The sequence below is a fragment of the Lithobates pipiens genome, unplaced genomic scaffold (genome assembly GCF_037356315.1).
Source record: "Lithobates pipiens isolate NorthernLeopardFrog02 unplaced genomic scaffold, aLitPip1_a1.2 Scaffold_10, whole genome shotgun sequence".
In the NCBI taxonomy this organism is placed as follows: domain Eukaryota; kingdom Metazoa; phylum Chordata; class Amphibia; order Anura; family Ranidae; genus Lithobates; species Lithobates pipiens.
This window is the reverse complement of record NW_027507686.1, coordinates 169,992,982-170,018,748: the sequence shown is the minus strand read 5'-3', so window position 1 is coordinate 170,018,748 and position 25,767 is coordinate 169,992,982. Positions and strand designations below refer to the sequence as shown.

General features: G+C 39.6%; 1 protein-coding gene across 2 annotated transcripts in view; it reads left to right on the top strand.

Annotated features, from left to right (window-relative positions):
* SLC25A22 (solute carrier family 25 member 22) overlaps nt 1-25,537 on the top strand; it is a 163,344-nt gene extending 137,807 nt beyond the window's left edge. For both annotated transcript variants that reach the window (XM_077459810.1, XM_077459818.1), the window contains exons 9-11: nt 1,291-1,366; nt 9,187-21,820; nt 22,261-25,537. In XM_077459810.1, coding sequence (XP_077315936.1) covers nt 1,291-1,366; nt 9,187-9,340 — 230 coding nt within the window. In that variant the 3' untranslated portion in view covers nt 9,341-21,820; nt 22,261-25,537. The remainder of the gene's footprint in view (nt 1-1,290; nt 1,367-9,186; nt 21,821-22,260) is intronic.
* Nucleotides 25,538-25,767: the final 230 nt, after the last annotated feature.

Below are 25,767 nucleotides of genomic sequence, written 5' to 3'. Positions count from 1 at the left end.
AGTAGGAATCACTAAAGTAATAAAAACACACAAGGATAAGCAATAAAAATAAATCCAGTTAAGAAAAAAATCTGACACAGACACAGTCTTACCTGTCTGTGTCAGGTAAGTTGCAACATTTTTTTTTTCCTTAACTGCCTTTATATTTATTGCTTATCCTTGTGTGTTTTTATTACTTTAGTGATTCTTACTGCCTTTTTTCGGCAAACTCAAGCTACCATCTTTTGACTGCCTTGATACTTACCTCCTCAGCGCCCTTGGTCTATATTTGTTTTTATGAACTGACTAGGTAGAAAAAATCCGATGGACTTAGAAATAGAACATGTTTCAAATCTATCCAACGGACTCAATTCTGACAGACTAAAATCGGGAAAACCATTTGTCTGTGTGCTGGTCCGAAGGACCAAATACAACGTAAGGGAAGCTATTGGCTATTGAACTTCCTTGTTTAGTCCCATTTACGTCATCACGTTCAAAATGAAGGGACTTTCGAACGGGCTTAGTCCGTTCGTGTGTGTGGCCAAGTCCGTTCATTCGGAAAGTCTGTCGGAACTCCACTGAAAGTCCATCGGGAAGACCGTCGGACCTAGTCTGCTGGAAAGTCCGGTCAGGTGTACGTGGCATTTAATGTAATAGTGCCTGACCTGGCACTAGGTGTAAACAGTGTGTGTGAGTCAGCTGATCCCTGGGAGTGTTGTGCGTTCCACGTCTTGCTCCGAAGGTGCAAAGCCTGGTGTGGGGTATCAAATATGGACCCGGAAATTACGGATCCTCTGCTCCAGGATATAAGGATTAAGGATATAAGGATTACAACTAATGAAAAAAAATACTTTTAAAATAAAATCCAGGACTGCCTTTCATTAACTTACTCACTGGTCTATAGACAGGCAACTATTTCAGAAAATAAAAAATGGATTTAATGCAGAAAGTGGACTATCATTATTTTCTATGGCATGCAGCAGACTTTCTCACTAGAATATGTGTATCAATGAGGAGAAAGCTTTGCAGCCCTCTGGCAGATCAAGCAGGGAGGAAGAAGATAAATGTTCATGTTATCAAGAACACCTTGTTATATAACACACTTAATAATACACCTATTGACGCTGAGGCTGCCTGGTGTTGGGTCATACTGTAACAAGGCCAAAGCTGTAGGAGGCCAGTGCCAATTCTGACAGTTTAGAAGGGGGATAATGGAAAACAACATCAAAAAGAAGAAATATATGGCATACATTTACATCAGTAATCACCAACATTATAAATATTTTTTATTGAAATATTTTTTTTTTCCAGTGATTAAAACAAGATTACAATCATTGCAGCGAGGAGTCAATGAAGATACTTACTCAGGAATCACAGACTGCGCCAGGTAAAATTTAAGTTGGGAGGTGTAATCTGTCTATACATAAATATGTCATCCACATTTGGGCTTTCACTTTGACATACATTGAGGCATGTATAGGGAATATGTGATCCTTACTATATATGCATGTTATATACACTGATAGTACATTAATAATATTAGTTATTAATAGCACACATGGATATTATAAGTTACTATGTACTGATTATGATAATGATTGGTTGCATCGTCCATTTTGTGTAAATGGAGCTAAAATGGCCGCTTTAGCATATACAGTTAGGATAAACAAGCTTACATCACTTGCATATATTGAGGTAAACAACTCAAAAGGGGACTTCCTTGGAATTTGGGAGTCCTAGTTAGTAATTGTTATGATAAAAAGAAAGCCCGAAATTTGTATAAAACTTTTTGAGAAAAAGCTGCCAGAACCTTATAGTCTAGTACCAAACTAAAACAACAAAATTAACCAAAATAGTTGCAGCGCTAATTCAAATATATGAATATAACAAATATTTCATGAACAATAATCCTTTTGTGAAAAAAGAATGTCCATAATAATATTATGCTAGTGAAAGAATAAAAAACTATCACTGAAGCAAATTTCCAATAGTGTTTCAAATCATATGTGATAAAAAACAAAACAAAAAAAACATAAATAATTAGTGACCATATGTTTGGTAAAAAATGAATAACAAATGAAAAGTGAAGACTAAGGCAAAGTCCCATTAATAATTCAGTCCCTACACTGGCAAGGAAAAAAAAACACCAATCCCTGTAGAAAGATGAGATATTGCAGAGAAGATGTAACGTGCAATTCCACAACCAGATGAGTCAAAAGATGGCCTGCTTACCAGATGGCAAAGACTCCTGATCAGCAGTCTCGCCCAGCGTAGGGAAATCGGTCTCCCTGAGACCCAAGCAATCTCTGGAACAGCCGCTAATCTCTAATGGTACTCAGGAACAGAAAAAATAAAACCTTTCATAGTGCAGTATGTTTGATAAGAGAGTATTTAATTTAAAAAATCGCACTTACAAGATAGAAGTCAGTCTATAGCAATGGATAAAAAACAGCAAGGCCAGTGGTGCCTTCATCGGCTACACTTCACTTCCTAGTAAGTTAATTTGCCCATCCGCTTCCTGAAAGGAAAACACGTAATGACGTCACCGCCATAGGCTCCACCCTACGCGTTTCGATGCGATAGGATGTCGTCTGGGGATTGGCCAGGTCAACGGTTGTTACAAAACCGTATATAAGGGGACGCTGTGATATCTGTCACCAGAGCATACTTTGATATCACAGCATCCCCTTATATAGGGTTTTATAACAAACAACACTCAACAATGCCAATCTTGGGTCATACCAATTACTAACTAGGACTCCCAAATTCCAGGGAAGTCCCCCTTTGAATTGTGCGCTACACTGATATATATATATTTCTTGATCATTTTGGAGTGTTGTAGAATCACTTGGTGCAGCATTTGGTCAAGTTGATTATATTTTTTTAGGAGGTCATTTGTGCTGATTACTAATATTATATACATCTATTTTTAAAACATGAATTAAATGCTTCCGTGTAAAACAAGAATTAAAAAATTACCGGCCTCATTGTCAAATGCCACTGTGTTGAAGAGAGAAGCTTGCTCAAATAGTCAGCATTCAACATTTCCAGGAATGTTCTTTCCTGGATTCCCCTACTGTGCTCTGTGGTTTCATCTGCCAGTCTCTACATCACCACAGGACAAAGGGCTGGTGGAAGTAACCACAATGCACTGCGGGGGGGGCTAGACATCTGACGCTACAAGAATTGTGCTGGATACTGAAGATTTTTCAGCAAGATTTTCCCTTTAACCCAGGGGAATGTCAAAGTTGTTTACTTTAAGGTCATTGTAATAGTAAGGGGGGGCTTTTTTCTCCTGATGAAAAAAGGTTTAAACTATGCCTACGGAAAGGGTTTTTAACTGTGAGAGCTGTAAACATAAAAATGGCTGGATGTGTTTCTAAATGCACAAAATACAACTGAACATTAATATTTATAATAGATACCACTGTAAATTGCACTCAACAGACAAGTATCGCTTTTCCACTTGACTTACTATGTAGCTACTGTATGTAATAATTACCTAGTTCCCATGAGGTCAGGAGCTGTGGGCAATTACTGTATATGTCCTTCATTCCATGTTTTCCGACAACCCTCCTAAACTTTTGTAAGCAGCATCATTTTTCAGTGGTTGCCGAGAGTTTACCACGCAATGTCACCGAAGAATTATGTTTAGGATTATATGTATATAGATCTGTTTGAAATGTGTAGTTTTTTGCGGTATATCTTTTGTCTTACGGAATTATAGTCTTTGTTTTATTACAGCACTCAGTCTTTTTGGGTATGAGTCTATCAGCATGGCACATCTTGACTTGGCAATATTTGCCCACTCTTCTTTGCAAAAACACTCCAAATCTGCCAGATTGTGAGGGCACCTCCTGTGCACAGCCCTCTGTGCACAGATTTCCAATCAGATTCAGGTCTGGTCTCTGGCTGGGCCATTCCAAAACTAATATTCTTCCGGTAAAGCCATTTCTTTGTTGATTTGGACGTGTGCTTTGGGTTGTCATTCTGAAAGATGACGTTCCTCTCCATATTCAGCTTTCTAGCAGAAGCCTGAAGATTTTGTGCCAATATTGACTGGTATTTGGAACTCTCCATAATTCCCTCTACCTTGACTAATGCCCTTGTTCCATCTGAAGAAAAACAGCCCCAAAGCATGATACTGCCACCACCATACTTACCGATGGGAATGGTGTTCTTTTGGTGATGCACAGTGTTGTTTTTGTGTCAAACCTATCTTTTGGAATTACGGCCAAAAAGTTCAACCTTGGTTTCATCAGACCATAACACATTTCCCACATGCTTTTGGGAGACTTCAGATGTGTTTTTGCAAAGTTTAGCTGGGCTTGGATGTTTTTCTTCATAAGAAAAGGCTTCCGTCTTGTCACTCTACCCCAGTGTTTTTCAACTCCAGTCCTCAAGGCTCCCCAACAGGTCATGTTTTCAGGATTTCCCTCAGATTAAACTGCTGTGGTAATTACTAAGGCAGTGAAACTGATCAAAGCACCTGTGCAAAATAATGGAAAGCCTGAAAACATGAAAACATTTTTTACCTGTTGGGGCGCCTTGAGGACTGGAGTTGAGAAATGCTGCTCTACCCCATAGCCCAGACATATGAAGAATATGGGAGATTGTTGTCACATGTACGACACAGCCACTACTTGCCAGATATTCATGCATATCCTTTAATGTTGCTGTAGGCCTCTTGGCAGCCTCCCTGACCATTTTTCTTCTGGTCTTTTCATCAATTATGGAGGGATGTCCAGTTCTTGATAATGTCACTGCTGTGCCATATGTTCTCCACTTGATGATGACTGTCTTTACTGTGTTCCATGGTATATCTAATGCCTTCTAATGCCTAATTCTTGTACCCTTCTCCTGACTGATACCTTTTAACAATGAGATCCCTCTGATGCTTTGGAGCTCTCTGTGGACCACGGCTTTTGTTGTAGGATGCGACTAAGAAAATGTCAGGAAAGACTTACTGGAACAGCTGAACTTTATTTGGGGTTAATCAGAGACACTTTAAATGATGGGAGATGTGTACTGACTCCCATTTAACATGAGTTTGAATGTGATTGCTAAATTCTGAACACAGCTACATCCCCAGTTATTACACTTATGCAACCACATTAGTTTTGTTTTTTTTATTTTTACTCTCCCCGCCTAAAAGATTTTGGTTTGTTTTTCAATTGAGTTGTACATTTTATAGGTCACATTAAAGGTGGAAAAAGTTCTGAAATGATTTATCTTTTTTTTTAACATCACAGAAACCTGACATTTTAACAGGGGTGTGTAGACTTTTTATATCCCGTATACAATTTTTTTCTTTTCAGGGCTAGATAGGTTAGCGTCAGAATGTTGGTGGCTATAGATGCAGGGATTTTCGTTTTTTCCATGGACTTCCACTTTAAACCCTCAGCGTTTTATAGTTTTAGGGTAGGTTCACATTTATGCGTTGCAGGAACGTGCGCAAAATTGCACAAGTTTCTGCAATGCACAAAAATGCACATCCCATTTGCTAGTGCTTAGCGGTGTCATTAATTGTTAATGGCATACCCACGCACCTCAATAACGTGTGTTTTGGTATTGCACAATTTTTAAAAGGGGTCTCAAAAAAGTTTATTTTATTTTAATCACTTCAATACAGGGCACTTATACCCCCTTCCCGCCCAGGCCGATTTTCAGCTTTCAGTGCTCTCACAGTTTTCTTTATTTAAACAAAATAATAGAAAAAAAAACAATAAAACACTGGATCTGATTTATAATATATGGGGCAAGGAAAATGTGAGCTGTTGCCTACAACAACCAATCAGAATTTTTTTTTCATTGTCCATCTTGCGAAGAAAAATTATGGTTTCAGTCTGGTTACTATGGACAAATACTCACATTCGACTTTCTTTCATCAATTATGAATCAGCTTCCCGATGGCAGATTATAAAGTAGGTCAGACTCTGAGTAAAGAGCAGCTCTAGCTCACAAAGACACCAGACCATATTTTATGTATGTGGTTGAGCTTGCTGGAGCAATATGTCTGTATACTGTCACCAAACCCCACTTAGTAAAGCTGTAAGGCCAGGTAAAGAACATGCATACATGCAGGAGTTCAGTATACATTGTAATTTTGTTCAAAAGGAATGAGCAAGTTAGATATCAGAATTACCAGTATGGGCTTGGCACAAATAACCTTTGCCATATCCTGGTACTGCACTGTCATGAATAGGAGTTAGAACAGGGTTTTTTTTCTCAGGTAATAGGTGCAGGACCCCCCCCCCCCTTTCAAGTCACCCTTCATTTCCATACCATACCATCCTTTGGTTCCACCCCCTACCCATCTCCCAGTACTGCACCTTTCAGAGAATACAGTACCAAGTATAATTTTGTACTACTCTGTAATTTCTATGGATGTTTTAATGATAACAAGAAAAATAGTAAAACAGATTCCTTACAATGAGCAATAATAGACCCCTCCCCAGCAACAATAGAGCCCCCACACAACAGTAGACTTCCCCCAGCAACAATGAACCCCCCACAACAAAATACCACCTCAGAAAAAATAGACCCCTAGTAGTACTAATAACAGATCTCTTAGCAGCCAGCATCTATAGACCCTCCAGCAGCCAGCAACAATAACCCTCTCCCTCAACAGTAGATCCTGCCCCAGCAACAATTGACCCCCCCCAGCAAGATAAGACCCCCCACCAGAGACAGCTGACTTACCAAGCAAAAATAGGTCCCCACCAGCAACAATAGATTCCCCAGCAGCCAGCAACAATAGACCCTCTAGCACACCCCATCACCCCTTGCCATTACATACACTCAGTGCTAGAGGTGACGGAACTGCGCTCCCCCACGTTCTTGCTGAAAAAAAGCCCTGGGTTAGAATAATGCTAGGTAGATAAAGTCCTAAGAGAGCATGGGACCAATGAACCGAGAGTCCAAAAACTGTTAAAATGGGTGTTTGTTCAGAAGGACAATACAAAACAGTCAACACATTTCAGGGACTCAGAAATATCCCCCTTCTTCAGGGCACAAAAGTATATTAAATTTAGGAGGATTCTAAATAGCAGAACCATTACAATTAATTTGCTTGAAAAACTAAACATAGTAATAAAGTTGGAAAATTGGAAAAGAAACTGTGCTACGGTGTAAAAATACACTAGATGTGTTACTATAGAAGGTCTATAAAGACCTATTGGAAGCTGCAACTCTGCTGCACAACATAACTACAGAGAACAAACAAGGAAAAATTTGAATTGCGCTAAACCAGTGAAACAAATAATAAATGAATCGGTGGCCTCACCAATAGAACCGAGCCACCAGGACAATCTAAATCAACACTGGAGGCACACATAGTGAGTAATCAAAACTAAGTACCAAAAAACCTCTACACACAACGAATCATGTATACATAATCATAACAATAAGTGACTGGAATGCACACAAATTAATGAAAAAAAAAAAAATATATATATATATATATATATATATATATATATATATATATAAATGTATTTATGTGAAAAGTAATATCCCTTTAAATGCAGTCCAAAAATGAATAATATGCGCCCGTGCGTGACAAAGTGAAAATTAAAATAAAAGTCCATCCAGAAAAATTCTTCAAAATGTGAGCCGTGTCCAATCCACCACCACTGTACAAAGATTCACTTCTTACCAGAAGTCTATGACCCCCCATTACAGAGGATCACAGAGAGCATAAGATGATATTACAATCTCCTTGACCCTCAGATCATCCCATTGATTAGCATAATCTCCAAAACTTGAGGAATGGACCGATACTCTTCAAATTGTCTCACGCCGATCAAGGCTCATAGATGGATATAGATTTGCATGAAAAGATATAAAGGCTCCAATAGTGTAAAACCTTAGATTTATTGAAGTAAATAAAATAACATATTGCACTTACAAAAACATGATGTCAGAGGCCTTAAATCCAGTGCGCCGGCCAGACACACACAAACAGACCAGTCCTTCCTGGATCCTATGACCACAAACACGAGGTGACGTCAGCTCGTCGCTCCGTCCTACGCATTTCGTAATAGAGTTACCAGGGGCACTGAACGACGTATCTCTATTATGAAACGCGTAGGGCTGAGCGACACGCTGACGTCACCTCATGTTTGTGGTCGTAGGATCCAGGAACGACGAATTCAGCACTTCAGTTACACATATTCCTTGACTAATGTGAGGGTCAGGGATCTGGGGATTTAGTTTAACTTTTTAGTTTAACGTATAACTCATTGCAGTCATGTGTGTTAAAACATGTATTACTGCAATATGTGTGAACGCATATGTTCTAGGCAAATTTGACTACCTATATTAATTGTATGTAATGATATTTTTAAGCTAACACTCAACTATAGTACATTAAATGGTGTTTGTTATATGTGTGGAATTCAGCTTGAAGTGTTCAGGTAGGGAGAAGATGTCAAGGAACAAGAGATGAGAGGAAATCTCTTGCCATCCCCGAGTATGATTGTCCCCCTTCTCACTCCAATTCTGGTCTGTACTCACACTTTGCTTTAAGGAGGCATTCCCACGTCATTACCTCTGCCAGCCAAACTACAATGATCCACAATGATCCTTGTTTCAATGCTCCATGAATTCTCTGTGTTATATGACAGTTCAGTGCTTGAGCGTGATTTGCACCCATGATGAAGTGAACTGTCACAGACTCTGTCACTGTCATAGACTCCAAGTGAACCATACACCAGACCATTTCTCTTTCCTGGGCAGAGTACACTTAACCCTGCCCGGACACAGTTCCGAGCACTTACACGACAGAAACAAACCACACTAAGGGATTGAGCCATGCCTGGGCACAGTTAAAACATCTAGTGCACATATGCCAAACACAAGGCTGGCAGGCCGACTCTAGCCCACCAGGCCTTGTCATGTGGTCCTCACACCCAGATTTGAACCAGAGACTGAGACACTTACACAGGGAGATACTAGAGCCAGGCCAGGTAAGAGAGAGAGATATGTGAGGAAGCACTCCTGAACCCAGCACTCTGTACATAGCACACCCCTAAACCCTGCACTCTGTACATAACACACTCCTGAATGCTGCACTCTGTACATAGTGCACTCTTGAACCTTGCATGTGAGAATAATAGAGACACCGGCATTGCACAGTTTAATTGTTTACGTGTCAGGCTTTGTATCTGAATTCTGTTTCTTCAACATATGTCTTTCTATTTGCAGGAAGATCTGGAGGAGTGAGGGTCCAGCTGCCTTCCTGAAAGGGGCGTACTGCAGAGCCCTGGTTATTGCTCCACTTTTTGGCATTGCACAAGTCATCTATTTTATAGGCATTGGTGAATTTATCCTTGGCTTCTTACCCTCCAAGCGTGATTAACAAAAAACCTACATTTATCTTCTTTTAGTGGCACCCTAACTTCAGCTCCTCTTGCCGCACAGTCCTTGTGTGGACACTTCCTGGCCCTGCCTTTTGTCACTTGTGGGTTTACAAGCTGGAAGACCTTACACCAGTGCAATCTGGCCTGAAAATCTGCAGAGCCTTTCAGCTAGTTAGGTAGCGTTCCACGCTGGCAAGCAGGACACAGTGTTAACCTTACAGGCAAGAAAGCTGTATTATGTCTGGTTGTTATTGTTTATGTTGCTGGAACATATTTTATTTTATTATCCTAAATGGTGAAAGTCTTTGTTTTAGACATAACAATCATATTGTTAATTCAAACTCTGCTGCATGGACCTGCAGCATACTGTACATGGATCCACATATATTTTAGTTAATGTATTTCAAAATTTAAATCATCTGGCATCTGTATGAATGTTTTGAGCAAGCCTAGAAAAGTATAGGGATTGGGATTTTTAATGCGCTAGGGTTACAAGAGATAATTATAATGCTGTTAAAAAGTACATGTATACATAGTCTATGCAGCTTTTGTTCTAGACTTTCCAGTTAAAGTGGCTGTTAAACCCAAAAGAAATCATGTATTATATTGCAGCTTACCATTTCTTAGATGTGATGGCTGCATTCATTTTCTTTTTTTTAGCCTTTCTTTCTTCTATTTCCAGCCAGTAAGTCTGTTGTTTTTCAAAAGAACAAGTTCTCCAGCAGAATGTATCAGTTACAGAGATGGGACAGACCATTTAACACTAGCAGGCTAGCAGGGGTGCTTACAAAGATCAGTTTTTATTTTGTTTATGTAAAGCCTTTATCACAAAAGTAAAAAGCTATTTGCTGTAATAACTTATAAAGTTTGAGTTAGAATTTGGCTGAATTTCTTAGTGTATCTGAAAGCACTAGTCCATATAACCCCCCCCCCCCCCCCCCCCGAGTGACAAAGCTTCCATCCAAAGTTGCCCATGTGCTCCTTCATCCAGAGGGAAGGCATTCCAATCTAGGAGGTGTGTTACTGGTCAGATCTCTAGTTGAACACAAGGAGAAAAATGTTTTAAAACTAAAATGAATGCAGCCAGCACATCTAATGATTAGTAAGCTGCAACATATTACATTTTTGGTTTTGGGTTTATTACCTCTTTAACAATTTATTAGAACATTGATAGGTTTCTCTAAAAAATACTCCAGCACAAAGAATTGGTTCTCTTTGTTGTAAACGGTTAACTAAAAATTAGGGAGCTACTGTATGTTTAATAGGACCAAAGTGCTGTATCATCATCTTTGATCATTCCTTCACATGTGGTATATTTTGGAGACACACTGGATTCCAGTTATGTACCTCCAGGCCACTTTATGCTGTGTTTTATTAACACAGCAAGACATTAGACCTATATATCAGATATACCTTATGTGAAATGCATATGAAATGATAGCTGCAATATGCTTGGTTGTTCTGGGCTACACAGACTTGCTAGTCTCAAACACCTTTTATATATGAGGCTCAATGAAAACGTGCTAGCTAATGACCTGTGAAATGTTGCTAACCTAGGCCCACTAAAAGTGGAATACCATAAAAAATCGTTGTATGAAATTCACAAAACATGAAAAGGTGAACTAACAACACCCTCCCCACACCCCCTGTTCCCACTGCAGTTACCTCATTGGGTATATTTTTGTGGTCATGTTAGCTGATCTAGCAGTCTCAGCATTTGTAGACCACTCTCTTCTGCAGCCTTCATTCTTTAGGGGCACCGTCCTGGAGCAAAGATGGTTCCGAGAGATTCTCATTGGTCAGCATGGTCACATATTAGTGCTGACCAATGGCGCTCACCTTTATGATGCTGCTTAGCCTCCTGGGCTGTGTACTGCAATGGTCCTCAACTTTATTGAGACCAGGGTCCAATAAATTCTTCCAAAACCTCCTTTGCCCCAACAGTAAAAGAAAACATTTATACTAACACAATAAAAGTATGGGAATACAAAATATGTATTGGAATGTTCTGGATAGGGTTGAGGGTAATGTGGGTTCTGAAGGAGTTTGGGCACTCTGCAGCAGACTTGGTGGCTCTTTAGGGTATTCTTGATGTAACTGGGGGGAATTGTGGGTATGGGGTCTTTAGAGGCAGCTGTGGGTTTCTGCAGTAGGCTGGGGCTTTCCAGCAGCATTGTGATAGGCTGGAGTGCACTGCAGGGACATTGCAGGGCACTAAAAGGGCTGTGAGTGATGGGGATTCTGAAGGGGGTTTAGGGACTCTACAGCAGACTTGGTGTTTCCTTAGATGATTCTGGAGGTAGCTGGGGGCAACTGTTGGGGTGAGGTCTTAGGAGGGGACTGTGGGTTTCTCCAGTAGACAGCGGAATTCCAGCAGCATTGTGGTAGACTGGAGTGCACTGGAAGGAGTGGAGGACACTGTTGGAGGTTGGGGCACTAAAAGGGCCTGGGGGATGTGCAGCAAGTTAGGGGACACTGCGGAGACTGAGGGCTTTTGTAGCACTTTGGGAGGGGCAAGTGGACCACTATGGGATGTTGGGTAGCACAGTGGGAGCTGGAAGGCACTGTGGTAGTTTAGGGGATCTGCATGTGGCTAGATGCCCAGGAGGAGAGAGGCCGTGCCCAGCAGTGGGCCACAGCCCGGTGGTTGAGAACCATTAGTGTACTGCATTCTTCAAATGCCTGAACCACTGCACTGGCTGGCAGGGGCAGCAGAATATAATCATCCAAGGAGGTAAGCGCAGCAAGGACCAGGGGTGTATGGAGGGTGTTGTGAGTTAGTTCACCTTTTCATTTTCTGTGAAATGGTGAGCTAACCCTTTAAGTAGAGATCTCTTCAATGGTGACACAAACAGAAATTTAAATATTGTCCTATAGTAAAGGGAAGTGTTAATTCCACTGTCATATGGCAGGACTGTAAGTGAGGGTAAATCTCCTCATCACACCCTTCCCCATCTTATCTCAAAATAAAAGAAAAACGTTGTGTGCTGGAGTCATACTTTAAATACATTCAATGGACTGTGAAATTCAAGTATATTTACGTTTTATGCCCCGTACACACACGGTCGGAATTGCCGACTGAAAACGTCAGATGGGAGCTTTTCATCGTATATTCCGACCGGGTGTATGCCCCATTGAACTTTTTACGCCAAATTCTGACGGACCTAGAAAGAGAACATGTTCTATATTTTTCCGACTGAACAAATTCCTATCGGGAAAACTGCTTTGCTGAATGCTGTTCCGACTTACCAAAAACGACGCATGCTCTGAGGCAAGTATGAGATGGAAGCTATTGGCTACTGGCTATTAAACTTCCTTTTTTTAGTCCCGTCATACTTGTTGTACATCACCACGTTCTTGACGGTTGGAATTTGGTGCGATCGTGTGTACGCAAGACAGCTTCAGCGGAATTCCGTCAGAATTCCGTCGGAAAAGCCTTCAGAGTTTATTCCGATGGGAAAACCGGTTGTGTGTATAGGGCATAAGGATACGTTTTATTTGAGAGATAACTGTAAGCTGAGCATTTAATATGGCAGAATATTTGGCTATTACCTTGTACAGTCTTACTGGCATTGTTTTTCTAAGACTATATATGTATATACTGTAGTGTGTAGACATATACATCTGGCAGAGTAAACTTTGTGTAGAAAGGACCAAAGCTGTTTGCCGCCTCTGAAAACAGCAATGTGTTGCAGACCCATGTGGCAGGGTATACTATTTAAAGGGTCAGAACACCCAAGAGTAATATGACAGTTATAGGTGGGATGTAGGGGACTTGGACACCTGCTGTCCTATATTTTTAGAGAGTAAAAGTAGTAGAGGAGTGGTCCAACTCTTCAGTTCCTACAAAGGGCTGAAACATTTTTTATTTTTTTTTAACAGACTGACGCTTTAAGAATGCCCATAGACATTGGATATAAATGTAATCAAAATGTGATTAATTGACAATTTCTGGAGGAAGAAATTTATGGAAAAATGTTGCAAAAAAATAATTACCCCAATTTTACTGTTCATTCATCCACACCATGGGCCGGCTGGACAATCATTTCTTCCAACTTTCATCCAATGTCTATGGGAACCTGACAGGCTACTACTTAGGGGTATATTTATAAACAGTGAATGTGACATTCACAGGCGGTTAATCAATCCCTGTACTGTAAAACATATACAGCAGATCTGCACTGAATTTTTGGTGAATGTCACACTCAATACTTATGCCCCTAGGAAATTATTGAAGTCACAAGTATCGCAGCAAAGTGTACTATATGTGTGCAAGAGATTGTATTAGTGTATTATTTATTTTTTGTTAAAAACTCCATAGGTTTGTATAAACGATATATTTTAAATGATAAATGTCCTTATGCTGTAGTATTGAGCCAAAGCTAAATTACTGAGGGGTGTATAGAAAGAATACTTTTCTTTTACAAATGATATACCCACCTATTGTTCTATACTTGAAAAATTACCCTCACTTTCCAAATCGTCATTGTCATTATTCAATACAGTATACTTGTCATAGCTAGGGGTTCTCCTCAAGATGGTTTAAAAACTCCTCAAGATGGTTACGACCCTGTTTTGGCATGGAGGCCACAATCCTCAACATATAAATCATGCAGAATGTCTGACTTGAAGTAAAGCAATCAGACCCAAATCAATGCTGGTGATTAACATACCTCATAGGGATTAGAGATTATTGAGTGTTAAAGTGACCCTCTAATAGAAATCTAAATCACATTGTCATTTTAAGTGAAAAACGACCTCTTTCGTAGTATGAAAAACAATACTGTTACTCCCAGTCTAGGCAACTCAGATCACATGGTATTGCAAGCCAATCATTAAACACTGCAGGGCATATTGAAAGACTTTGTGTTAAGCTGGCCATACATTTTTAGAAATTTGGCCGGTTTAGCAGGAAACCAGCCGAATTTTGATCAGTGTGTGGTCATTCCTGCTAAACAGAAGATATGTGTTAGAAAGTCTTTCTTGATCAGTTGCTGCAGCCGCTGATCAGTGTATTCTGACAGCAGTGGGTCCTGCTGTCAGAATACAATGTTCTGGCGTGGGGGACTTCTCCATCTGTCTTGTTTGTGTGGATGGAAAAATCTGTTAGTCTAGAGGGCTGAAAAAAGAAGACTAAAGCCTCGTACACACGATCGGATTTTCAGCAGGGAATTGTGTGATGACAGACTGTTTGCCTAAAATCTGTAAGCTCCTTCAGACAATTGTCCCAACTTTCTTCCAACAAATGTTGGATGGCAGGCTAGTACATTTTCGGCGGACAGTGTTCTGCTGTCAGATTTTCGGATTGTGTGTACACAAGTCTATCACACAAAAGTCAAAATTACAAACACGCATGCTCGGAATCAATGCTCATCAAACATGACATTAACAGAAGGTGCCCAAAGGGTGGCGCTCAAGAGCTGAAATTCCTCGTAGTACGTCACTATGTTCGTGTTTGGTGGCCAACAAGTGTGTGTCGTTAGTATTCAAGACAAGTTCCTGGAACACGCCCTTCAGACAAAAGTCTGAGGCTCTGTTGGCCAACAATCCAATCGTGTGTATGAGGCTTTGCAGTCTATGGCCAGCTTTAGACATGCAATTGGAATAAGATAATTAGCCAGGCACAAAGAAAATATGGTTGGCCCCATGTCCATGGATAATAATATGCTATTTTTAGAAAGGTAATATATTTGAAAACATGGTGACATTATTTTCAATAAGGTGACCTTCCCATGTATAGTGCATAGATAGAAAATAGAAAAAAAAATGAAAAATAGTAGGTGGGCATAAACTTATTGGGGATTCTGGTCCGGGCATATCTGAGTGATCTTGCCAGAAAGCTGTCCTTGGCCAATCACAAACGGTTGAGGCATTCCTGCCCACAGCTGCATGTATTCACTCCCATTGTATATGTGCAGCTGCAAGGTGGGGCATGCCTTGGCTACTTATGATTGGCCAAGTGCAGTGACAGCTTCCTGGCATATCTCTCTGGTGGATTCAGGCTAGGATCTGAACATGCTTGAGCTCATCCCTAACCTTCATATCCTGATATATTTCACTGAAGAATTTTGTTTGAAGTTCTCCTTCAGAAGGTGCAATACAATTTTGACCTCTTATTCACACATAACAAATCTAGTTTTTCCTTTTTGCAGTTTTCTTCAATAACATACCACTACCACCATTTTGTGAACTAAGGAGTTGTCACTATTTAAAAGCTGCTAGGTATATAGGACCTGTTGTTGCAGACTTGTTTTGGGGGGTGCATTTTCCAAGCTGTCATACTTATTCTTGATTCACTACTTGCTGAAGTACAGTCCTAGGACAAATTACAACTTATCTGCACATGCTTTTCCAAGTTAGTGCCTTGCTTAAGTGGGGTACATACTATAAGAAAATCGGGTGAACGATCGTTCGATTTAGCTCGTTGTTTCACAGCAATTCGGAACCGAGGAAAGAAATAATGTACAAAAATCCTCGTATGACTAATGCAACATACACACGACCGGACTTTTCGACGGACTTGGTCCGATGGACTTTGCAGCTGAGGTCAGCCAGACTTTCAAACGAACGGACTTGGCCACACACGATCACTCCAAAAGTCCGACAGATTTGAACATGAATAAGGAAGTTCATAGCCAGTAGCCAATAGCTGCCCTAGCGTCGGTTTTAGTCCGTCGGACTAGCACACAGGCAAGTTTTATTACTAGGTCCGCTGGACTTTTGGGAAGAAGAAGAAAGTCCGGTCGTGTGTACTCGGCAAAAGGCTTTTTTTTTTTTTGCTGTTTATTGTTTCTGAACATGTACATTCTTTCGCTTCGTTTTCTTGTGCGAAAATCGTATGAGAATGGTACATATTAAAACGAAAATCTTTCATTTGGTTCCCGTATGAGAATTATTTTACAGTTTGTCCCTTCAGAAATGTGTTTCCGACTGTCGGAATTGGCTGTCGAAAGTTGTGTACACACTATCAATAAATCGTATGATCGTTCCTCACGAAAATGTTCGCCCATTTTTCTTATAATGTGTATGAGCCATGGTCACTTTGAATACAAGTCAGCAATGGTAATTCTCATATTTCTAAATCAGATAATTAGCCACTAGTTAACAATTGCATTGTTTCATTATTGATAACATTGCAGAAATTCTAATATATACTGACGGATGTCAGATGTGATCCAACAGCTTTGCCTTAAAATAAAAATAAAAATATTAAATTCTTCATTTGCTTTATACAAGAAATTAATTGCTAATGATAAATGATAATCACCAGGTCTTTGATCTGGCTGGTTCCTTGCAGCCTTGTTAATAACAATCAGAATATAATCACTATGCACTTTTACAGCTGTTTGAGCAGAAGAAAATATATAGTAAACACAATCACCTGGGAAGGCTTCACACCTTGGCATTGTGGTAATGCCTGGTATTTTGTGCGGTGCATTTAGCATGGCACTTGAGCGCACTACTACAATAGATGTCAATGCATCCACTCTCTAGCCAAATAATGTGCATTCTGTGCTTTGTGGTGCACCGCATCAAAAATGCTGCAGGCGGGACTGTGTTTTTTTGTTTATCACATATATTGACAACCAATTCTAAATGAATGGGCGCTGTAACATAGCACATCTTAACACACTGCAGTGGAATATACATGGTGAAAAAGTCCTTCTGCGTTTTTGCAAAAATGCAAATGAGTCTATAGCGCCAATAGGTCTTGAAAATGAATGTTTATTAATTGCACTGTTTTATGTTACAAACTGTTAATGATACCCAGCACTTATAAATTACCCTTTATTTATACAATCTGTGCATTTCTGGTGAAGAAATATAGGGATTGTACTGATTTATCAGCCTTTGGGCTCCTATGCTTTGCACTCCTGCATACGGTGTATGATGGCTTCACCGTAGTGAAGATATTTTTGTAGCGGATGGGCTATCATTGCTCACTCTCTCAGAGTATGCCCCTAAAACAGAACATGCTTTGTGTGAGGTGGGCACAGCCATTAGGAAGGTATCAGGGGATTAAAATGATATAGTCTTTTTACATTTTGTTGTGTTATATACACATGAAAGTTAAACATTGTATGAAAAAACTTTTTGCTGTTGTAATATAAAAAAAAAAATTATGTATTTAGTATATTATTTAAATGGTGACATCTCTGTGTATTACATAAGCAGTGCCCGCTTCCTTAGTCGTGCTGCACAATAATTATGCTTTGCTGCGCCTCTCTTGTTATGGAAATCTGTCAGTTAGGTCTTGTTGATTAAACATGTAGTAATTTTAAGTCATTGAGAGTTTATTTTAACAGTCATACTGATGATTGTCTACTCTACAGAAAGCCACTAGACGTTTAACACAATTCCACATATATATTTTAAATATAGTAGAGCAAGCTTGTAAAAATGTCAATGTTATATAAAAATACCTACAGCCCAATTCCAGACAACTAAAAAATGTTTCCTTGCAGTGGGACTGTGCCCTACTTCACAAGGGTTATTTGCTTGTTTACTATAAAAGAACAATAAAAAAAAAATTATCTTACCTGATCCTCCGCTCCTCCTCGCTGCGAGACCAGTCCCATCACTGCAACGTCTTCTCCCCCACTGCTCCCACCACCGTATCATGGGGGAGCTGCATCTTCCAGGCAAGGTGAGAATCGGGTAAGTTAACCGCTTCCGGACCAGCCGCCGCAGTTGGTTGGCTCCCCTGGGCAAAACGACATTACCTTACCTTGCAATATCGCAGTCCCGATAAAAATGATGCTGATCACCGCCATTACTAGTAAAAAAAATAATAATAATAATGCCATAAATCTATCCCCTATTTTGTAGACGCTATAACTTTTGTGCAAACCAATCAATATATTTTTTTACCAAAAATATGTAGAAGAATACATATCGGCCTAAACTGAGACTTTTTTTTTTTAAATTGGGATATTTATTATAGCAAAAATTTGTCTCTCTTATTTTGTGTATAGCGCAAAAACTAAAAAACGCAGAGGTGATCAACTACCACCAAAAGAAAGCTCTATTTGTGGGAAAGAAGGGCTTCAATTTTGTTTTATTACAGTGTAGTACGACCGCGCAATTGTCAGTTAAAGCGGCACAGTGCGGAATAGCAAAAAATGGCCTGGTCATTGAGCAGCCAAATCTTCTGGGGCTGAAGTGGTTAAAGTATTTCTCCCCCCCCCCCTTAGAAAAACAAGCAATTAACCCAATACAGTGCGAGAGCAGCCCCATTGTAAGGGATCATTTTCCTGGAGTTGGGCTTTAAAGATTAACAATGCAATAATAACTCAGATTTATTGACAACATTATAGTTACGGTTTAAAGGTATACATAATTTCTTAACATTGGCATATAGCCTTGGGAATAATTTTGTGAACAGGTTATGGGTCAGTGGTAGACACATTGCACACTGTTCATGGGTAACAGGGTCATTTGAATCCAATTCAACGCACTGAAATCGGACATCCCTGTTGTGTCATGCACTTTGCACTCAAATTCTGAAGGAATTCCAGGTTTTCTTAAGCATATTTATTTAGCCCACAATTTGCTAACCTCCTTAATGTTTAAAGTGTATGTAAACCCAAAAACAAAAATGTTATATTTTGCAGCTTAACAGCTCTTACATGTAGTGGCAGAGTTGTTTTTTTTTTTTGTTTTTTTTTTTAAAGAGGAAGTAAACTCTGATGGGTTTTACTTCCTTCCTTTGCCCCTGGAAAGTAAAAGCATAATGTGCTAGTATGCATTGCATACTAGCACATTATGTGACACTTACCTGCAAAAAAGCCAGCGCCGTCCCCGCTGCAGGCCGCATCCATGTTCGCCCCTCTTCCTTCTGGCTCTGTGACTGGCCTGAGCCGTGTGACATCACTCCTGCGCATGTACACGGGAGCCACCAGTCACGCCATTTGCTCATGAAGAAACGGCATGGGGGGGGGGCGTTACTTCACAGCACGTGCGCCCTTTGACATCATCGGCGCAAAACACAGTAAATATCTTCTAAACGGCACACATTTAAGAGATATTTTCAGTACCTATAGGTAAGCCTTATTCTAGGCTTACCTATAGGTACAACTTCCACAGAGAAGTTTACAACCTCTTTAAGCACTTTTTTCTTTTGTTTTCACCTGCTAATGCTGTGAATAAAACTTCCTATTCCCCCATATATGCACTAATATCTGCATTGTATTTATGGAAGGAACCATGGTGGTCAGGACTTCAAATATGTCTGCCTTTGTGGTGGGACTAGTGGTTTAAACAAGAACAATAAGGCACTTGTACTTTCTTTTCAGCTTATAGGAAGTGACAAGAACATTACATTTCTGGCAAATTAACAGATATTTTCTGTACTTGCTGAAAATGTTTAGTCTGCAAAAAGAAAATGCAGCAACTACATCTAAGGACTGGTAATTTGTAATATATTACATTTTTTGTTTTGCTATAAGGAACAGACATATGTTGCGCGGGGTCTTCAAAAAGTTTCCACACTTTTATCTATATAACTTAGTTTAAAAAAATCCAGAAACTTTTTGAAGAAACCTTCTAATTAAAGGGGAGCTTCAGCCAAAAAAAAATGCAATCTACAGTATGTAATATCAGGTTATGTGCACTTGGTGCTATTGTGTTGTCGGTGTGTTACAACAGTACCTGTACTAAAGGCTATAAAGCAAAGTTGCCAGTGCAACTGTTCTGTACACTGTTATGCCCTGTACACACGGTTGGATTTTCCAATGGAAAATGTAAGATCGGATCGTGTTGTCGGAAAATCCGATTGTGTGTGGGCTTTATCTGACTTTTTCCATCTAAATTTCCGACACACAAAGTCTGAGAACTGGATCTAAAATTTTCCGACAACAAAATCCGATCATTTAAATTCCGATCGCGTGTAGACAATGCCGACGGACAAAGTGCCATGCATGCTCAGAATAAATGACAAGACAAAAGCTATTGGCTACTGGCCTATTTATAGTCCCTTCATATGTGTTGTACATCACCCCGTTCTGAATGATCAGATTTTCCGACAACTTTGTGCGACTGTGTGTATGCAAGACAAGTTTGGCCCAAAATCCGTCAGAGAAAATCCGACGGATTTTGTCGTCGTAATGTCCGACCGTGTGTACAGGGCATAATAGTGTACTGCATTGTATGTATTAATTAGTTAGTAGTTGGTTAGTACAGAAACCTTACAGTGGTACATATCTATCCATATTACTTATTTTATTATTGCATTTGTATTTTGCCTGTATTTCTCATACAATTCCTTAAAGAGACCCTGTCACCAACTTACAAAAATAACAGACCCTGTCACCAACTTACAAAAATACACATAAAAACATAAAAAGTTGACTTTTTAAAATGTTTACTTGCAGTGTTTCTCTTTTCCATAATATTTTTTGGCTCATGTGCCTCTGAACTTGCTAGAATGACTACTTCAGCTAGAGTAAATTCCCTCCCTCCTTGAACATCAAGCCTTCCAGATGTCTACACAAGGGAGGCACTATAGGTTAAAAAAACTGCATAAAATACAATAAATGCACATATAACCGTAAAGGAAAATTTTTGTTAAAATGAATGGGCTGCTGACAGGGTCTCATAAAACAACTGAACTGAATCTGTCTATGAAAGTGATTTAACCATAAGTCCAAATAAACGCACCTATGTATGCTAGCACCTAAAAAGATGTATGTACTCTACATGACAAATGTGTATTAATATTGTGTGTTCCTCCCCCTAGACTAATATATGTAATTTATCTCTAGAATAATATGTAGTAGATGCATCTTAACTTGTGTCAATTACCACAACAGTCCTATTATAAAATTAGGTAGCAGTGGAATTAAACAATTAATTTATTATTGACCAGGTATTTCAGACAGTGCCTACTAACTTACCAATGATGTCATTCAATATTATGCTACCTTTCTTAAAGCCATGATTTTAGGAGCCTAATTCAAGTGTACAGCATTCACAGCACTATGGGGGTTATTTACTAAAGACAAATTCACTTAGCCCTACAAGTGCAAACTACAAGTGCAAAGTGCACTTGAAAATGCACTGAAAGTGCACTTGGAAGTTCAGTCGCTGTAAATCTGAGGGGTAGATCTAAAATGAGTGGAAGCTCTGCTGATTTTATTATCCAATCATGTGCAAGCTAAAATGCTGTTTTTTATTTTCCTTGCATGTCCCCCTCGGATCTACAGCGACTGCACTTCCAAGTGCAATTTCAAGTGCACTTTTCACTTGTAATTTGCACTTGTAGTGCAAAGTGGATTTGCCTTTCATAAATAACCCCCTATTTCTGATAAACTAATATTAACCTCAGAAAAATGAGCTGGGGGCGGTTATCAGTAACCTTCTAGCCTAAGAATAATGCTTGAAAAATAATACTTTATTTGGGTTACTAAATGTGTTATACACTTATTTTCTGCCTTTTAAATCTGTACTTGCAAATATACCCTCCAGTTCCTACCAATAAGGCCGCGTACACACGCGGGGACTGTTCGCTCAACTTTGTTTGTCAAACAGTTTCAGCGGACAGTCCGCTCAAACTTAGCATGGACGGACTTGACCACACACGATGAACGAACAGTCCGCTGAAACCGTGCGTGATGACGTGAACGGCACGTACGACGGGACTAGAAAACGACGTCCTATACACTGCAATGCAACCTTCGGCGTGTAAATCCTTTCTGAGCATGCGCGGAACTTAGTTTGACGAACAAGCCTACACACGAGGGGACTGTTCGCTGAAACAAAGTTTCAGCGGACAGTTTTTCGGAAATTCCGAAAAACTTTGTTCAGCAGACTGTTCGCTGAAACTGTCCGCTGAAGCCCACACACGAGCGGACTGTCCGCTGAAACACTGTTCAGCGGACAAAGTTGAGCGAACAGTCCCCGCGTGTGTACGCGGCCTTAGGCTTTGCGATCGTTATCAGACCCCTTTATTTTTGGTAGAGTAGGAAACTGTTAGACCCTCAGTGTGGCAGATGTTGCTGTCTGTAACCCCTTAGGGGAAACTCGCTCTCACTTCCTGTCCTGGTGACAATGTAAATTTCCAACGGTGATATAGACAGCAATAAAAAGCTGATGATTGTATTTTTTCCACTTTGCTAACAAGTGTTGTTATTGCTATTTGATGCCCGTTAGAGAGATTTCTCCTACTTCCTGTCTTAGTGAAAACAATGTTTAAGCTGATTTGAAATTCGCACCTACTCTATCTACTCATGCCCATTAAAAGGACCAAAGCCACTTGCTGACAATACATAGTACATTGCAGTGGAAAATATGACTAGTTTTGTACAGAAGACTCTTGGATGAGCAATGTAATGCAATAGTTCTGTAAATCCCTACATATTTTAGCCATGTACTCTAAATTTTAGGAAAGTGCAAATATGTGTACGTTAAATATCTTATCATTACTTTAAAACCATGACACCCTTGGTGAATAATATAGTCTTTCTATGTAATATATAAAATATAAGGAGATATTTAAGATAAATTTAGCTGATAGTGACTGTAGAGATGTTTCATGGCACAGGCAAGGTTAGAATGTTCTCTCGAGAAGCACCGTCGGGGAAGTGCAAGGTGGAAAACCCTCACTTTCTGGCCTTTCAGTTGGCCAACTGTGTACAGCAGTGTATAGGCTGTAGGCCTCATTGACTCAGGTGGTAAGCATACATCTAGAAGATGGGCTGTTTTTGCTGGCATGGCATGCACAAGTGTTCCATGCATTCCTGTGCAGGCAGTACAATTCATATCTATTGGGATGCAGCAACTGCACGGATACAGCCACTGGTCCTTATTTGGCCTCATTAATATGAGGCAATTAAATGTGTGCCCTGTGCTGGGCTGTGTTTTGCAGATACAGGGATGCACAGGTGTGTCCTTGTGGCCTCTGCATCCCAATAAACATGAATTGGATTGCCTGCACACAGATTCATAGAAAACCTGTGCATTCCATGTGGGAAAAGAAAGACATTTTCACTGATGTACACTTATGTATATAGTTTATAGCTGCAACTTAGTTCTAAGAAAGAAGGGAGCCTGTGTCTGGAGACCCACTGGTGCTATAGATCAGTGCTTATTAACGTTATTAAAGAATGTACCATTTAATTAAAGCCATTGCTTAGCTAGTAATCATAAGTAAATGACTTTATCTAAAATACCCTTTGAGTCCCTTGATGTTCTCCAAATAATCCCTTAACCATAACTACAGATAAGATCAGTTTTATATTTAAATAGTTAGTCTAAAAAAATTGCAGTATAACAAATGTATGTTTAGAAGTAGTCACTAAACGTGCCAGAGGTACCATTGATTTAGCCCCTGTACTGTAGGCGCTCAGCTACAGCATCACTGCCTTCATTATACATTTACCTGAACCCAACATTGGCACTCTTTGTTCCATGTCACAGTTGGCTTAAATAGCCAGCTACAAGATTCAAAAATGTGCATGGTGTGCACTTACCTGGCTGGATCAGCGAAGCATTGCTCTCTTGCTACCAAAAACACTGAAGAATGTGCCAGAGAGAGAGCAACTCATCGCTCACCCAGCTGAGTAAAGGAGAAAACAAATGCAAGCAGGTATTTTATTACCCATGTGTGTCCTCTATAATGATCATGCGGCTGACAAATTCTTACTATCAGCAATATCACATGGATGACATGGTCCTTACACTGCATTGGTGTTATTAATGTCCCTGTGAGACTGTAAGGCCTGTTTTACATAGGCTTCAACTTGCATAAGAGAAGTGTGAACAGCAGGCTTTGACAAAGCATTTGCAGAGCTTTCAGCAAGCGTTGTTGAGGTTTCTAAAGTATCCTTTAGCTCCAGTTTGTAAATGTTGAACACAGATCCTAATGGAAGTTTTGATTGCCACTTTAAGCAAGCTGTTAGCAGGCTTCAGCAGGCTTTCAACAAGCTCCAAGTAGTAAAGCCTGATAGCAGCTAGTCTAAAGTGGCCATCAGCACTCTCATTAGGATCTGTGTTAAACATTCACAAAGCAGAGCTACTTTAAGCTTTCTGAAAGCTCTGCAAATGCTTTGTCAAAGCTTGCTGTGCACACTGGTCTTATAGAAGCTAAAACCCATGTGAAACTGTCCTAATAGTGGTGGAGGCTTTTCTGGAGCTAGAGTGCCTCACATGCATAGAACAGATAGAGCTGTTGTGAGAAGTTAAAGGATGGATGAATTGGATGGATGTGGATGCATTAATACCTGGTCAGCTAACATGCACAACCACTATTCAGTACAAGTCACTCCATCTTTTACTGCCTGCAATATAGTACCACATTATGCAGTAATTCATTTTACCAGCAGACGTGTTAATCGAATACCACACACATTTTCTCAGTACATTTTATCACGTGCAGTGCAGATGCAGAGCTTCCAATATGATAGTTTGTGCGCCATACGCAGTGTTATTGAGGCACATCATCCAGCAATATCTTGTATGGAAGATTTGGTGCTGACTTCACAATATTCTTGTAGCAACACCATTTTGTAAAAACCATTCCAATAAATGAAATGCAAATGTAAATATGTCTGCTGATGCAGTAGAATTCTAAATATGCGCTTTAAAAGAGGCAGAACTTTCTCCCAAAATGTTTGGAAACAATCTTGACTATTGGAGTGCTGGACCCCGTGTCATTAACTTTACGTTTGCCCAGTTTACTTTCTGGAAATTTTCTTTTTTGAGTTTACTTTGTGCTGTACTTTGCTAAGTTTGCTGTCTTTCATGTGAATCAGTAGAATGTTTTGTCTTGTTGTAGAAACCATGACTTTGCTACCACCAATGCACCTGGTGTTCAGATATAGCACATTTGGACATGTTTCTTTAAATGTCACTTATACACAATCTGTATTTTATGGTATACATTGGGAAAGTTCCTATGTGAACAGTTTATGCTTGGATAAACCTTGTGTAACCTTGTGTTCAATGCATTCCAATCTCCTTTCAGTTTTATTCCTACATTTTGTTTACTTATGTGAGTGTTTATGTTCTGTTGGAATTCGTCATGCTTAATTTTGTGAAAAGTATTGTACTTAACCGAACAATGAAATGTCATTGAAAATGCTGCTTTGAAAATAAAACAAAATGTTATTTTAAAATGTTTTACAAAAAAGTAGATAGTAATTTTGTTTGATGTATTGTATTGTAATGTAAAATAAATCTTAATGACAATGTTTTATCAACCATTTACTCAGCTCTTTAATTATGCATATTTACATACATCAATTACATTCTTTCAGCTGAAGTCGCACAATCAACAAGATTTTTTGTCAAACTGAATTCACAGCAAAATAATTAAATAATTTCCAGGACCCTTTTCCTCTGTCATAAATTAATCAAAAATACTTAGCAAAATGCTGTTTTACTTACATTAATATGATGTCCCTTGCTCCTTTGCAGCCTCACCAACATT